This window comes from Trachypithecus francoisi, unplaced genomic scaffold, assembly GCF_009764315.1.
Source record: "Trachypithecus francoisi isolate TF-2019V2 unplaced genomic scaffold, Tfra_2.0 Lachesis_group0, whole genome shotgun sequence".
In the NCBI taxonomy this organism is placed as follows: domain Eukaryota; kingdom Metazoa; phylum Chordata; class Mammalia; order Primates; family Cercopithecidae; genus Trachypithecus; species Trachypithecus francoisi.
The window spans coordinates 75,560,242-75,577,254 of NW_022681453.1; the positions used below are offsets into that span (position 1 = coordinate 75,560,242).

At 40.5% G+C, this 17,013-nt stretch overlaps 1 protein-coding gene across 3 annotated transcripts in view; it reads right to left on the reverse strand.

Moving 5' to 3' along the window:
• Positions 1-16,778, reverse strand: part of SIDT1 (SID1 transmembrane family member 1) — a 97,459-nt gene extending 80,681 nt beyond the window's left edge. For all 3 annotated transcript variants that reach the window (XM_033211248.1, XM_033211247.1, XM_033211246.1), the window contains exon 1: positions 15,850-16,778. In XM_033211248.1, coding sequence (XP_033067139.1) covers positions 15,850-16,071 — 222 coding nt within the window. In that variant the 5' untranslated portion in view covers positions 16,072-16,778. The remainder of the gene's footprint in view (positions 1-15,849) is intronic.
• Between the last annotated feature and the right edge of the window lie 235 nt (positions 16,779-17,013).

A 17,013-nucleotide genomic window follows, 5' to 3' on the forward strand; every position in this document is an offset into this window, starting at 1 on the left:
CTCAACCTCCCAAGTAGCTGGGGTTATAGGCATGCACCACTATGCCCGGCTAATTTTTTGTATTTTTAGTAGAGATGGTGTTTCACCATGTTGGCCAGGTTGGTCTTGAACTCCTGGGCTCAGGTGATCCACCCACCTCAGCCTCCCAAAGTGCTGGGATTACAGGCGTGAGCCACCGCGCCGGCTTCATTGGTTTTTCAGTCCCACTGACATCCCTCTGGCTTTAGACATCCCGAGGCTTGGCTCCTGGGAGGTAGCCAACAGCCTGGGTTGGTTCAGCCTCCTCGTGGGTATCTGAGTATGCTCATCTGCTATGCATGATTTCTTTTTTCCTCTTTATCTTTCCTGTCTCTTTCTACTTCTTGCTAGGTCTCATACTCCTGTGAGGGGATTGGAAAAGGAAAAATAATTATTTTTCTGGTTTGAGACAGATCTCAAGTATCCATGCCCTGGATTTTATTTCTATACATTGCGGGCAAGTATCTTCTAGAACTATTCTGGGGCCTACTTAATTAATGCTCTGAAGATGGAAAAGTAGTAGAAAATTATTGTTATGATTGTAAGAGTTGTGATCTGACACTTACCAGCCTTTTATTTTCGTAATAGAATTTATTGCCAGACTGGCGCCATTTATAACTTTAAATACGTGTTTGTCAGGATATAAGTATTACCTAAAGGAAACTGCTTTCTAAATGAGCAAAACCAATCATCTGCAAACATCTTCCTCTTCAAAGACAACTTCTTGAGACAAGCAGAAGAGGCTTCAGGTAAGGCCATGTTTAAGAGAGAAAACCATTTCTAATCGTGGAAAGAACATTGTGGTAGAGATGATCTATACCACTTGAATTCACTCTGATACTCAGAGGAGATGTTCGTCTTTTGATGGATGAAGGTAGATGGCAGCAGCACCCCAGCTTTTCCCCCTGTCACATCTTGGTCCCTGCCTATGTCTGGGCCCAGGAAGCTGTTAACAAATGCCCCAGCTTCAGCTCCCTCTACGAAGACGTTTGGTGGGATTGGTTTGGGGTTACCAAGCATCCAAAACCCTTGCATGTTCTGGAGGAACCACTCCTCCTCCACCCCACTGTGTGAGTTTTGTGGGACGCAAGGCTGCCTATGGATGTCAAAGGGGCCGGATACAGGACCTCCTGTGCTTGGGTAGATGGATATGCCCATTTGGTACATTCAATTGTGAGTAAATGACACAAAAATGAAGACAGAGTTTCGAGTTCACTGGCAATGGTAATATCAATAGGGTCCATAGCAGCAGGGTCCAGGGTGACCATATGTAGTGGCAGTGTAGGCAGTGGTGTGGGGGAACAACCCCAAGCAAACCATTCCTGTGGCATGACTGCTGCTATAATTTCCTGCAGCATAGTCTCCCTTGGTCCCCAAATGTTGTCTGAGCCCAGTAACTTATGTTTGTGAGCTACTGGGTATCTTTTTAATGAATTCTTTTTCTGCTTATATTTGCCAGTTGATTTCTGTTGTTTGTAGCTAAGACCCCTGCATGAACCTGTGTCCTCTTTCCTTTTCTGTCCATGTCACTCACACCTCACAGCAATTTTAGAGTCTCCCTGTCTACAAACCTCCCCAAATCTTCATTGCACACCTAGATCTCACCACTGTTTGTCTCTCTCCTTATCCTCCAATGTTTATCCCTTTGTTAACCAGATAAACATTGTCTGATTCTTAGAAAGCTATAATTCTTCCTCCCTGGTAAAGCTGGTATGGAGAGAAAGGCCAGGCAAATACAGGGTATTTTTTAGAATGTAGGAGAAAAGAAGAAAATACAACCGTGGACACTCAAGTGTTAACTTTTTGGCCCATAACATAGGCTCTAGGTAGGGGGTTATTGAAGATAGGTGTGAGTCACTTTGTTCACAAAAGGGCAGTTAAATCTAGAGGGACAGAAACAATCAGTTAGTCCTGTTTGTCATGGCTTATCTTCGTGGCTGCTTAGTGGGGACCCAGAAATACCAGTTCTCGGGAATAACACTTCCCTGAAGTCACAGACAGGCCAACTGCTCGGGTCTCCAAGATGTCCTGTTCCTGACACAAAGAAGGAACCCAGCATTGATGAAAATAAAACACACACACACACACACACCCCTAAAGCTTACCCCTTGGGATCCACAGGGAGTCAGAGTAAGATCATGGTTCATGGGAGGCTGTGGCTCTTTTAAACACTGAAGAAAATTTGACAACTTGACAGTTTTACTTAGTATCAACCCAGCTTGCCTGGTACACAAACAGATGGCTGGACAATTCATTGGGGGAAAACGATAATAAAAAATCTCGTTTCAGTTTTCAGTAATTGTAAGGGAGTCAGACATAGTCTTAAATTGCATGATCAAAAGACGTGACTGTGAAAATATGATATGATATTTAAAAATTATTTTTGTTGTTGATAAGCATAGCTGATGTGCTCTCGTGGGCACATCTTGTGATTTAGTAGAAATATCTTGAGGAAATACCCTTAGGAACTTGAATTACGTTCCTGGCTATGCTTCAAACTAGTACATGATTTTGGGCAAGTAATTTATATCACTTACTCTCAGTTTTCTTCTTTGTTAAATGGGAAGCGGTTGGGAGATTTAAAATGTACTTTGAACCTCAAAATAGAAATACCATTTGACCCAGTAACCACATTACTGGGTATATGCCCAAAGGAATGTAAATCATTCTATTACAAAGACACCTCCATGCATATGTTCACTGCAGCACCATTCACAATAGCAAAGACATGGAATCAACCTAAATGTCCATCAATTATAGATTGGATAAAGAAAACGTGGTATATATGCACCATGGAATACTATGCAGCCATAAAATAGAATGAGATTAGGTCCTTTGTGGGGACATGGATGGAGTGGAGGCCATTATCCTTAACAAACTAACACAGGAACAGAAAACCAAATACCACATGTTCTCACTTGTAAGTGGAATCTAAATGATGAGAACACATGGACACGTAGAGGGGAACAACACACACTGGGGCCTACTGGAGGGTGGAGGATGGGAGGAGAGAGAGGATCAGGAAAAATAACTAATGGGTACTAGGCTTAGTTGAGTGATAAAATAATCTGGGTGATGAAATAATCGTACAACAAAGCCCCATGACGCAAGTTTACCTATACAACAAACCTGCACATATACCCATGAACTTAAAATAAAAGTTTAAAAAGAAATAAAATTTCAAGGAAAAAACTTAAAAAAATTTTTTAAGGTCTTTTGAATTCTTAAAATATAGCTACCTCTTTCTTATGGTTCAAAGGATTTTTATATGTTTCTTTTAGCTATAGACGAAAAAATCCAGAAAAGAAGTCTCAAACGCAAGCCCAGTTATATTTCTGTAGCTAAAGACAGTTGACAAAGATAAGCTCATTGACTTGGATAAAGGAAATGATGGAACATGACATCAATACAATTATATACAGACTGCCCAAGGCACATGTCTTCTTCATCTTCCACTGCTGGAAGACAGATTTCTACCACTGGAACTCTATAGCAAAACCTTGATAATTGGGAGATCAGCCCTCTAGCAACTGAGATTATTTGTTATGGCTCTGAATCAGAAAGTAAAAAAGAAAATTTGCCTCTAATCTAAGAAAATAGAATATGCTTGCCATTAGCAAAGCCTCAAACAACCACAGGATATTACCCAGAAAAGAGGGAGAATCTTGATGGCCTGACCCTATTCATGAGAAAATTGAAAGACAAAAAGGATAGAAGCAGAGAGACATAGATACATAGGGAGAGGGAGTGGTGAGAGAGTGGTAGAGTTTAGCAATGCTGGCAGCAGAAGGGAAGGTTGGGAATGGTGATAAGAACACTGAGCACCAGGTGTGGGGCTGCTTCCAAGTCTTTGCACCAAGGCAAAGTATAATTGTAAGCATGTACACAATAGTGTAACACTAAAAATATAGGGAGATATTTTCAACAAATGATGCTAAAACAACTGGACAGCATATGCAAAAAAAGAAAAACCCATCTAGACAGAGACCTCATAACTTTCACAAAAATTAACGCAAAATGGATTATGTCTAAGTGTAAAATGAAAAATTATAAAACTTCCAAAAGATAGCATAGGAGAAAAATTGAGGTGAGTTTTGATTTGGTGACAGCTTTTTATATACAACACCAAAAGCATGACCCATGAAAAAAATTAATATGATAGTTTATTAAATTAAAAATGATCTGTGTAAGATACTACTAAGAAAATGAAAAGGCAAGGCTCAGACAGGGAGAAAATATTTGTAAAGTATTTATCTGATAAAGGACTGGTATCCAAAATCTACAAAGAACTCTTCTCAACAATAATGAATAAAACAACCAAATTTAAAACTAGGCAAAAGATCTAAACAGACACCTTACCAGAGAAGATATATAGATGGTAAACAAGCATATGAAAATATGCTCAACAACATTGGGATTTGCAATTAAAGGGAATTGCAAAGCAGCAATGAGATGCCATATACACTTATTAGAATGGCTAAAAGACAAAATTCTGATAACACCAAATGCTGATGAGGTTGTGGAGCAACAGGAACTCTCATTCATTGCTGGTGGTAATTCAAAATGATACAGCCACTTTAGAAGACAGTTTGACACTTTCTTACAAAGCTAAACGTAGTCTTACTACATAGTCCAGCAATCATACACCTAGGTATTTACCCAAGTGAGTTGAGAATTTATGGCCACACAAAAACCCACACACACATTTTATAGCAGCTTTATTCATAATTGCCAAAAATTGATAGCAACCAAGATGTCCTTTAATAGAGGAATGGATAAGCACACTGTGGTATATCCAGACAATGAAATATTATTCAGCATTAAAAAGAAATGAGGCATCAAGCCATAAAAAGACATGGAGGAATCTTAATGTTTTACATTTTCCTATGTAAAAGAAGCAAGTATGAAAAAGCTACAAGTTGTATAATTTCAACTTCTGCCTTCTTAGGGTTCTGGCTGGGCCTGAAAATTAAATTGGCCTAAGAAAGATCAACAGAAGAAAACCATACAAAGTTAATATAAGTTTTTTTGTGTGTGTGACACGGACACCCTCATGAGGAAATGAAGACCCAAAGATACAGTTAGATTTGAATACTTATATATTGAATTAGACAAAGAGTAGTAAATTGTAAAAACGTGACAAGGCAAAGGGGTTTGGGCTAAGGTAGTTAATGACAGGGAGAAGTGGCCAGGAAGATAAGTGTTCGTCTAATAACATTTATACACAGGACCTTCTTTCTCAACTTCCCACCCTCGATGATGAGAATGTTACTTTCCTTTTAATATAGAGAGTATTTTTCACATGAATTACATTTCCTGCTTTTAAGAAACAGAATGAAGGTCAGAGTGACCTTCTTGCATCTGTTGTTTTTCAAGTGTTTTTAACTCAAAATAGTCAATATGCCAGAGTAGCATATTGTGGAGTGGCATGTTCTGAACTCCTTCACAACTACGTGACATTCTGGAAAAGGCAAAACTAGAGAGACAGTAAAAATAAAACCAAACCAGTGGTTGCCCGGGGTTCAAGAGAGGGGAATAAAGGATGAATTAGTGGAACACAGACTATTTTCAGGGGGTGAAACTATCCTGTACAGTATCATAATGATGGATACACAACTTTATGTATTTCTCAAAAATCACAGAACTATGCAACACCAAGAGTGAACCCCAATGTAAAATACAGATTTTAGTTAATAATAAATACATATTGGTTCAATATTAGTGTACCACAATAATGCAAGATGTTAATAATGAGGGAAATTTTATGGGGGTGGGGTGGAGAGAAGGTATCAATGAGGAAGCAAACCAAGTCAAAATACTTTAGGATCCTGGGTTAGGCAGAGAGAGGGCAAATTTGTATTTATGCTCTTGAAGGTCCAAGGTATCAACTCTAAGTACCCCACGCAACCAGAGAATGCTTTTACTCAGGACAACATATTACTTCATGATAAACTTTAATTTTGCCACAATTTAAGAAATAAAGGTTTTTATTCAAATGCTTAGAGTTTAACCAAAATATAGGTGATCTTCACCTTTAAATTAATTGTACTTTACTATCAATAATTGCGTATTAGCACCCCTGGCCAGCCTTGAGACCAACTGTAGAAGGCTAGGTCCAAAAGAAAGTTTCTTAAAGTTATGATTTGAGAAATAGCTCCTAAAATGCTTTTCAGTGGTCCAAATAGGGAGAAAATTTCCTGGTTCTTGGGAGCTGTGACAGGGAGGTGAATTATAAATAGCTTTCTTATCAGGAAAGAAGGTGTATATTCAACTTTCTCTGGACACACTTTTCAACATAAGCTACCTTTAAACCAACTTCACTCTTCTTGTTCAACTTGCTGAAAAATGCCCTGTTCAATCTTATACAAAAATCAGCATCTCCATGTCCTTCTTTCTAACGGCAAAATCAATTTCTTTATTATTGTCACAGCAAAAAAAAAAAAAAAAAAAAAAGAGGGAATGAGAATTCAAAGTAAGGAATTATTTCAACAAATAATTTTTAATTAGTTTTATTATTAACAACATTTAATATATAACCTATATTTGCTGTATAACACTGAGCTTTAATTTTCCCTCTATGAGAGCAACTTTTTTAGCCTTCACATATGAATAAGAACATTCCTCTACAGGAATGGAGCACTCTCTTTTTTATAAAGAAGGTTTTTGTTTTTATTATTATTTTTAATTGACACATAAAAATTGTACATATTTCTGGGGATAGTGTGATATTTTGATACATGAATGGAATGTGTAATGACCAAATCAGGCTAATTAGCATATCCATTGCCTCAAACATGTATCACATCTTTGTGTTGGGAACATTCAAAATCAGCTCTTCTAGCTATTTGTGAGGTTGGTTTTTATGTGTGGGTGAAATAGAAAAGACTGATTAGATTATATCACCTGGCATATGCTCGATATTTTCCTTTTCAAATAAGCAGAAAGCATAGTGAAGACCAGTTTCAAATAGCTTATTAGTTGTGCTTTTGAATTATTAGTGCACCACCTTGGTGTGTTGACATGAAATTTCTGTTAGCTCCAAAGTTAAACAATGTAGGAAGAGCTAGTTAACTTACTCTGAGGTACTGCATGGCAACATGTGGTAACATGAATACTGTGTGGTTATTTCTATTTGAAAAGAAGAAAGAAATGCTGGTATTTTCCAGCAACAAAGAGGTTTCAAGTTATCACAAGTATCTTCAAGACCAAGTCTCTTGGTCTTTTAGATTCAAGTCCACAGAGAGAAATCAATGACATAGAAGATACTTCAACTAACAAGTTGAAACCAAAAGTAAGAAAGGAAGAAGGGCTGAAAATTTCTAGACATTGTGTCAGATGCTTAAAATATCCCAGAAAGGACCATAGCATCAGTAAAACAGTAAAACAAAATGACAACCAAAAAGCCAAACTCAACATGATAGCAATCTTATTGACATGGTACTCAGCAGGAATGCCAGCCAGGGAAAAAGGAAACTGAAATATAAGTTCAGCACATGCGACAGGAATGGATGGAAACAAAACAAAATCACTTTCAAGAAGTGAAGAACCCTATGGAAATCTTCTAAAAAGGAACAGAAAAAAAAAGCAGTTTTAAAGAAACAGTAAAATTTTCATTTGCTTCTTTTTATGACACAAACAGTTAGAAATGTTCTTTTTGGCAAGAAGCTTATTCTACTTGTCTATAGTTAAGAAAAAAATTACAGTCTGACACATGGTGGAAAAAATATCAGAACAATGACTCTTAATGCTTCAATAAAGATTAAAAATGCAATCCTCTCATCTTATCAGTGGGGAAAATAAATCTCAGGGGGAGAAAAGGGTTTGCTGAAGGTCCCCAGGTAAAGGGATAAACACACATGTCTCCTGGTACTCCATCCCATGCTCTTCCCTAGTGCTGCTCTGCCTCTTAGTTGTTTGTTTTCCTTGCCTACGTAAAAGTAAAATGTGTTTACTGTAAAACATTTGGAAAATACATAAAAGTTCAGAAAAGAGCATTCAAATCTCCTGCAATCTTACTACCCAGAAATAATGCAAAGTATATCGTATTTCGGAAACCACTAATGAGAACTTATACTATAAAAAATGAGAATTCAACAGTCCATGACTTGGGTAAAATTGTGGTCCTAAAATGAGGCACTCAGGAGTCCTTGCCTTAGGTATCACTGATATAATTTGTTTCACTATTCAGGCTTTCATTTTCTCATGAAAAAGAAATTATGTACTTATCTCTTTAACTGCAAATTCAAAACTGAGAATTAGTGAACTTATTAAATGGTCTAGGGGCAGATCTGCATGTGACCCAACAGATAATCTGGATGATGGAACTGAAAAGATGACTGGATGACAACCGATCATTTCATCTTTCCTTGTGATTCCTTAAAAGCCATTGAAATATCATCTTGCTGGTGATGGGGAGAGGAGAGAGGAAACCTGCTTTCTGTGTTAGCGTGAGAGAGAGATTCTTAATATATACCCACAATATAAAATACTTAGAATGATAGATTGTTTATAACAAGATTTTAATGTAAATGAAAGCAATAATTGGATCAAATAAGAATCTATATGTCCATGCTGATATAAATAAAAAAATAAGTAAATAAATAAATGAGAGAAGAAAAATTTCTTTCTTACAGTAGAATATTAACTGATAAACATAGAAGGAACAATGAATTAGAAGATCACAAGTTGGAAACTATCATAGTAATATCTAATTCAGGCAGGAATAATCAATGGATGCTAAAAGTAGTTGTTGAAAGTTTGATGAGGCACACGGTATTTACGTAGTATCAAGTATTACTTCACAATGACTTCCTTTTTTTTTTTTTTTTGAGACGGAGTCGCTCTGTCGCCCAGGCTAGAGTGCAATGACGTGACATCAGCTCACTGCAACCCCCGCCTCCCAGGTTCAAGCAACTCTCCTGCCTCAGCCTCCTGAGTAGCTGGGATTACTCAGCTACTGATGTAGCTCCTGAGTACTCAGCTCCTGAGTAGCTGGGATGCCTAATTTTTGTATTTTTAGTAGAGACAGGGTTTTGCCATGTTGGTCAGGCTGGTCTCGAACTCCTGACCTCAGGTGGATCTGCCTGCCTTGGCCTCCCAAAGTGCTGGGATTACAGGCATGAGCTACCGCACCTGGCCCACAAATGACTTCTTAATTATGAAAGGGATTATGCGATGGTGTGATGTCAGCTTACTGCAACCTCCACTTCCCAGGTTCCGGTGATTCTCTTGCCTCAGCCTCCTGATTAGCTGGGATTACAGGCATGGGCCACAACGTCTGGCTACTTTTTTTGTATTTTTAGTTGAGATGGGGTTTCACCATTTTGGCCAGGCTGGTCTCAAACTCCTGACCTCAGGTGATCCATCCGCCTCGGCCTCCCCAAGTAACCCTTTTATTCCTTATAAATTACCCAGCCTCAAAAGAATACAAACACACTAAGATAGTAACTAAGTTGATCTAGTTGAGAACTAGGATTTTTGGCATGAAAGAAAGAAGATGTGGATGTAATATCTTCCATGTGGATGAGGTTAAGTAAAAACCCTATATTTCTGAATTTGAATTGGAATTAATAGTATAAACTTATGATCTATTCTTAGCATGTCCACTGAAAAGGCTTAGATAAAGGTTACCAATCCATTCCTAATAAGGGCCCCTAGTTCCCAAACTGTGGTCTCTAAAAGCTCTATCGCTCCAAGGAATAGCCTTGGACCTTCCTGCAGAAATGACTGGTTGCAGGTTGGGAAAGGAATAACTTCATACAAGAAAGCAAGGAGGCTGTCAAAGAGCAATTGGGTTTTACCAAAAGAATTCAGGAGCCAACTTGATTTGCCTTTTGCTGGCCAAAGATGAACAATTTAAACTTAAATAAGGATAATAACTGTATTGGAATAAAATGTATCAGATATGTTCAAATGCATAAGCTCATGATTATGCTAAATAAAATCTCATTGATCATCATTATAGGCTATTAGGAGACCAACTCATTATTTTAAAAAATGGTAAAGGTAAAGAATAAGACATTTATTTCATTTTTTCTTTACAAACAGTAGCGCAAGGTAACCAAATAGCCAACAAGGTGAAGTTTCCCGTTATAGAAGTATTCCAGCTCATAAAATGAAAAACAAATAATAGAATTAAAATATCATTATCTTGCTGCTCCTAATGAATTCATGGAACTAGACAATGATGATCAATGATGGCTACCACTAAAAAAAAAAGACACAATCAGACATTATGTGCTTTCTGGAAGAAATATACCACATCACCTTCGATGTAGTCTTGCCAAAACATAAATTGGATATATTTTTCCATATCTGAAATGCCTTTCCCCTTTCTTTCTGCCAACCAAAATTTTGTTTACCCATCATAACCTTCTCAAGTCTCATTTCCTCCAACAAAGCTATGTGTGGGAGGTATGTCCTCTCTTAAATCTTATAGTACTTGGAGAACTGCTGTTCAATAAAAATAAAATGTGAGCCGCATATGTGTTTGAAAATTTTCTGGTAACTACATTTAAATGGTAAAGAGAAACAGGTAAAGTTACTGTTATGACTATAGTTAATTTAATATATCAAAGCTATTATCATTTAAACACAACATACAAATACTAACGACACATTTACTATTATTTTTGTTGTATGGTCTTCAATATCTGGTATGTAGTCTATGTTTAACAGCACATTTCCATTCAGACTAGTCACATTTCAAGTGCTCAATAGCCATTGGACAGCACAGACTGACAGAATCTGTCACACAACTTAGCACCTGATTGTCAAGTCTGGATAGGCAGAAGGCAGCTCCTCCATAATATCAGAGCCATAACTGGAGTAATGTTATCTCCTAAACAACCCATGACACACTGATGCCCTCTTTTCAGAGTCTCTGAGAAAAATGTAGGAGGTGATTGCTACAGATTGAATGTTTGTGTTCCCACCAAAATTCACATGTTGAAACTTAATCCCCAATATGATGGATTTGCAAATAGGGCCTTTGGAAAGTAATTGGGTCACAAGAGCGTTCATGGAGGGATTGCTGCCCTTATAAGAAGAAGCATGAGGCCAGGCACAGTGGCTCATGCCTGTAATTCAAGCACTTTGGGAGGCCAAGGTGGTTAGATCACCTGAGGTCAGGAGTTCGAGACCAGCCTGGCCAACATGGAGTAACCCTGTCTCTACTAAAAATATAAAAATGAGCTGGGTGTGGTAGTGCATGCTTGTAATCCCAGCTACTCCGGAGGCTGAGGCACTAGAATCGCTTGAACCTGGGAGGCAGGGATTGCAGTGAGCTGAGATCGCACCACTGCACTCCAGCCTGGGTGACAGAGTAAGACTCTGTCTCAAAAAAAAAAAAAAAAAAAAAAATGGAGGAAGACACATGAAAGACTATTCTTCTCTCTTTGCTCTTTTGGCCATGTGAGGACACAGAAAGAAGGAGCTTGTCTACAAACCAGGAAGCAGGCCCTCACCAGACATGAGATTTGCCTATGGTGGTCTGTTATATCCGCCTAGGTGGACTGAGACAGTCCAGTCATTCAGATAATGTGCTAATGAGATGAGTCTTTCCTCCAACGAGCACTAGTGCAGTTCAGCAAAAGGACATAGGAGGATAGCAGAGGAGGCTTCTTGGCCTCAGTACATAAAGAGTAAGCATTCCTATACGAGACAGGGAGAACTCAGGCCATCATATCAAAGTTCTAAATTATTCCATGTAATTAGTAATGCATATAGCTAGAAGTTACCACTGGAGTGTCCACATGAACATTTCATTGTTCTTAAGGACTGGGTAGGCTTTTTGAATCTGGATCCAAGAGACTGGTTTAACTGGTTCTAGGTGTACAACTACTGGTTTATATTAATAAAGCTGAGGGTTGTTCCTTGGGAGTGGAAAAGTATATGTCATTAAAAGATAAATGCCTCAGTTAATAAATGAGACAAAAGAAATACTTCCAGGGAAATATTTCAAATTAAAAAATCTATGGCAAACTAAATTCTTACGGGAAAACCTCAGAGAAGACAGCCTGTTGCCCGGTGGTTAGATTTTATTTAAGGGTTTCTTATCACCATCTAGCTCAAATAGAAACATCTGATAGTTGCTGCCACCTGTCTCTACAAGGGTATTCTCATTTCCCAGTAAACCTGCATTGTGCCTTCTGTCCCAGTCAAACATATCCCTGGCAACTTTCCCAACAAGGTAGTTTCCTTCTAGCCTGGCTGAGCCCTGTGGTTATAGAACACCCTGTTTGCACAGTATAGCCCTCCTCCTCTTAAAGTGAGTCTCCAGACACCTCCTTCCAGAGAAATGAAATGAATCATGATCTCGCCTAACTCGCACCTCCGATTATTATTTTGTCATTCTTATTTAAAGCAGTCACTCCATTCTCTAAGCGATTTTTTAAAAGGCAACTTCATATTTACATTACCCTATGCCTGGAAGGCATATGAGACTTTTCCTGGTGCTGAGTTCCGCTAATTAGTATGACACAAGCTTGGCTGAATAGTTCTCTGGGACAGTTTGGTATGGGAGATGCAGTGGCTGACAGGAAAGATTAGGAGCAATGGCTCCCACAACAGCTTCCTGTCTTTAAGCCTGAACTTAGAATAGACTTTCACCTCTAAGGCACAGGAAAAATAATGGCAAGCAACAATGGCTTGAAGAAAAAGGAAAACAAAGATTAAAGCTCAAAAACTAGACATTTTTTCCTAAACCAAATTCTTTGTTGCACTGAAGAGGGGAGGTGGGCAATGACCCTGCAGGGTAGAAAGACTTATCTTATCAAGACTTTGTTCAGGTTAAAGGGAAAACAGTCATGTCCAAGCTTCTGTCTAAAGAGCATAGGTCTGGGGTCATACATCGCTATTTAACAGAGCTTCTTAGTGAGTGTGGGATAAGCAATGATGGCAAAAATTGCACAACATGGGAGGGTAACAAAAATTTAGTGGGTGGGGGCCAGCATCTGAGGAGGTGTGAGGGGATGGCCAAGAAGATAGTGACAAAGCAGCATCTGAAAGAGAGCATCGCTATCTTGAAATCCCCCTGGTGGTAAATTGTCGAAGCAGTATGGCCTATCTTGTGCTGTGATGTCATTCCTCTATGTTATTCCAAACCTTCAGTAAAATTCTGCTACTTCCAACAGCCTTGTGTTCCTGCAAGAAGGGGCTGCTGATATCTAACATAGGACAAAAAGAACCAAGAAGAAAGTAGGAACTGAGAGTAATGGTTTGGACAGACAAATCAAGAAAATATCTTCTCTGGAGAAAGCAACAGGAATACTGGCTGATAGGAGAGGAGGTTAATTTCCCACAATAAGTGGCTTGAGGGCTCCACCACCGTATTTGCATATTAAAGACTGGTCCCAGAAGGCTGTAAGATTTGAGGACATCTGGCTTATATTGTGAATACTGGCACTAAAATAATCGAAATTTTTGTTATCTCCTGTTCCCATGGTTCCCAACTTTGTATTTCTCAGACTAGAGATATTTTAATAAAAATTCTAGGGACTGCTTGGGTTGTCAACCTTTTACTGTGTCATTCAAAAATATTTAAAAACTGTTTCATAAAATAAAGGATATGTTAACACACAGAGACAAATAGGGCATAATAGAACAATTTTTAAAATGTGTTTTTATAAAAACCAAGTTTGTTTTATAAAAGAAAATTGTTTTTATGTTTTTATCTGAAATGATCTCACATTTTTCAGACTATTAAATTGAAGACAGTATACATTTCATTTTACTTAGCCTTAGCTAATAACCCTTTATTCGCTTATTTGTTCATTTTTGGAAAAAACTAAATGTTTTTTATAAGCCTCTTTTACCTTTCAAAAAACAAACAAACAAACCATTTTTTAAAAAACAGGGTGTCACTCTGTCCCAGGTGGGAGTACAGTGGCAAGAGCTCAGCTCACTGCAGCCTCAAATTCCTGGGCTCAAGCAATCCTCCTGCCTCCACCCCATAAGTAGCTGGGACTACAGGCTTATGTGCCGTCACACTCAGCTAATTTTTTAATTTATTTTTGTAGAGAGAGGGTCTCATTATGTTGTCCAGGCTGATCTTGAACTCCTGGTCTCAAGCAATCCTCCCACCTTGTCCTCCAGAGTGCTGGGATTACAGGTGTGAGCCATTGTGCCTGGCTCTTACGTGTCATTCACTGTGCTAGGTACTGGAGTACAGAGATGAACATGACTTTGCCCCTACCCTCAGTATCTCAAGGTTTACTAGGGAAGTCAACCAGGTGATCTCAAGTGCAAAACTCACACAACACTAAGGGAACAATGTAAAAGCAGCAGTTCAAAACCAGATGCTCTATCTCTATGCAGAACTGCAAGAAATACCAAAGCCTGATGTCAGGATTTACTTAGCACATGTAATTTGAGTTTTCTTACCAATGATTTAGGGGGAAGCTGAGACTTACTTCAGAGATCATGGAGTTTTCAGACTTTTTTCTGCTCCCAGCCAATCACAGGACTAGGAACACACCTAATGTGCAACATGTCAGCCAGTCCATGGGTACTCCCATCCTAGATAGAAAGAGGTTGGGTATGTGGCATTTGGGAAACAAAAACCGCAGCCTCTCCCTTGTCTACCATGGAATGGCTCTACACACAGCCACTCTGCTCACTACAGAACATATAACCTGAAGGTTACTGGAGGACAGAGCAGGGTGAGAGCTGTGCTGCCATGGTGACAGTGCCATAGGATTTGGTGCCGCACTGGAGATGGGGCACTCAGGGCACTTTCTGGCTACACACAGCTGGAAGATGTCTGGGAGCAGTGTTAGGCACATTGGACCCCCTGCTCAATACAAACCACCCTCACTTTGGGAAGTGATGAGGTTTTCTAGTTCTGATCTGGAGTGAGAATCAGAGAGGGAGGCATATCATGGTATCCCAATCATCTAGTTCTGGAATTTCCCTAGAGGGTAGGGGATGCTGGTATAGTAAGGGATACATAAACATATTTATATGGGAAGAAGATCCGGAGGTTGGTACACTGGGGAAGCTCCCCACCCCAGTGGTACCTCTGAAGCTCCAGAGGTACAACACTAGAGGAAAGAAATGAACTATATGCATCTCCTTACATTATATAATCAGAGTATGTATGTCAAAGGGTAGTCACTGGAACATTTTCCCCTCCTTATCTTCCCTCAACTCTTGTCAAAAATAGGTCTAGAACTTTCACACAATTATCCATCCTTATTTAAAATCAAAACGTGGATGGATCAGCCGATGGCTGCAGTTCTCACGTCTTTGCCTGGGTCTTCTGGCGTCTCTGAAGCACATACGTGTGACAATGGTACAAAAACGCAGGAAGTGACTGTTGAATGCATAGAGGTTCTGCAGCTTCCGTCCATTGTCACACAATTTCCATTTTAGATTCTGAGCAGTTCTCCCTCTCCATGCGCTATGAAATAGAAGGGTCTGGCTGAATCACCCGCTTGAAATCAGGTTTCTTCCCTGCAGGGGATTAAGAACCGAGGTGCGGTCCTTCTGCGCACTCCACACCACACCCCGTAACCCTAGAAATCAGGACTTTCCTGGAGAAAGGCCCAGCAGGGAGCCAGGACCCGCAGACTGTGCAGGGAACTGGTGCCTCTGCAAAGCCCAGAAATGCCTGTGACCAGGCCACGGGAGGCGCGAGGCGAAGCAGAGTTGTCCCCGAGGCGTGTTGCGGCAGCTAGGGCAGGGCAGTGATTGCTTCGGAGGAGAAAGGGAACAAACGTCCCCTGGTCCCCGAGGTCTCCCAAGGTCAATTCCCAGGGGACTCCAAAGCAGCGACGGAGCTCTGAGATCTGCCAAATTCTAGGAGTTAAGTGAGGGGAGTGAGTGTCTTACCTGGCCGGGCTGGCTAGTGTAGTTGAAAGAGTAGATGTTCTCGGTGCTGAGGTTCACCACCCCGCTGTAGACATGATCGAAATCGGCGCCCCTGGCAGGGTCGAGGGGGTCGTGGCGCGGTGCCGGGGGCTGCCCGGGGGATTTCACCGGGTGCCCGGGCGACGCCGCCAGCAGGAGCCAGGGCAGCGCGCAGAGCAGCGCGAGCCGCGGGCAGCCGCGCATGGTGGGCACCGCGCCCAGGCTCGGAAGCAGAGCCACCCTGGGGAGGGGGCGAGCGCAGAGAGGGTCTTCCAAATCCCGGTGCAGGGCCGGGCGTCTGCCTCAGCGCCGAGCGGACAATGCCTGGCGAGCCCAGCCGGCCAGGGCTGGCAGCGTGCTGACGAAGGGTCGATCAAATATTGATGCTGCCTCCTGGGGTCTCCACGGGAGGTCACGGGTGAAGAGTGGGGGGACTGGAGAAGTGGAGATGAGGGGGCTGCTGATTTTCCTCCGGCTTCTAAGTCCCCCCTTTCTCATCGCCGAGAATCCTCCCACTTACCCAGCCAGAATTTAGACCGATCTCTTCTCCCTCAACCTCATAACAGCAATAACAAAAGACATTGGAGTCATTAAAAAAAAATATCCACTAGTCTCGAAAAGTCAACCCGACCCCACATCGAGGAGGAAATTCGTTCTGTTTCAAATACGCGTGCACCCTGGCTGCAGGAGAAGAAATAGAAAGCAAAAGAGCCCGTCCCCCAAGAGGGAGTTCGCTTTCCCAGGCTGCTACCTGCAGAGAACTCTTGCCTGTCTGAACGATACTCTCTATTCTCCCCTCTCTAATAGAACGTCTCCTCAGACACCTGTTTTATTTCTTTATTACCTCCTACTCTCCAAGGAGAGTCTCACGTCATCACGTTCTCTCCCTCACCATATGTGTATGTATGTAAATATGTACAGTAAAAAAAAAAAAAAAGATATGGTAAAGAGAACAATTTCCAGCACTGCCTGAAGTCTGGTCCCGGAAGTTGTCAAAAAACGACTTAGACTAACTAGATTTATGCAGAAGGCATTTCTTTCCACCCCAGCCTCTTGCCTACTTTACCATTGCAATGACTTCTTACAGATTCCAGGAGAATCCCCAGAATTGTTTTTTTAAAGGCAGAAACCACAGCCTATGATAAA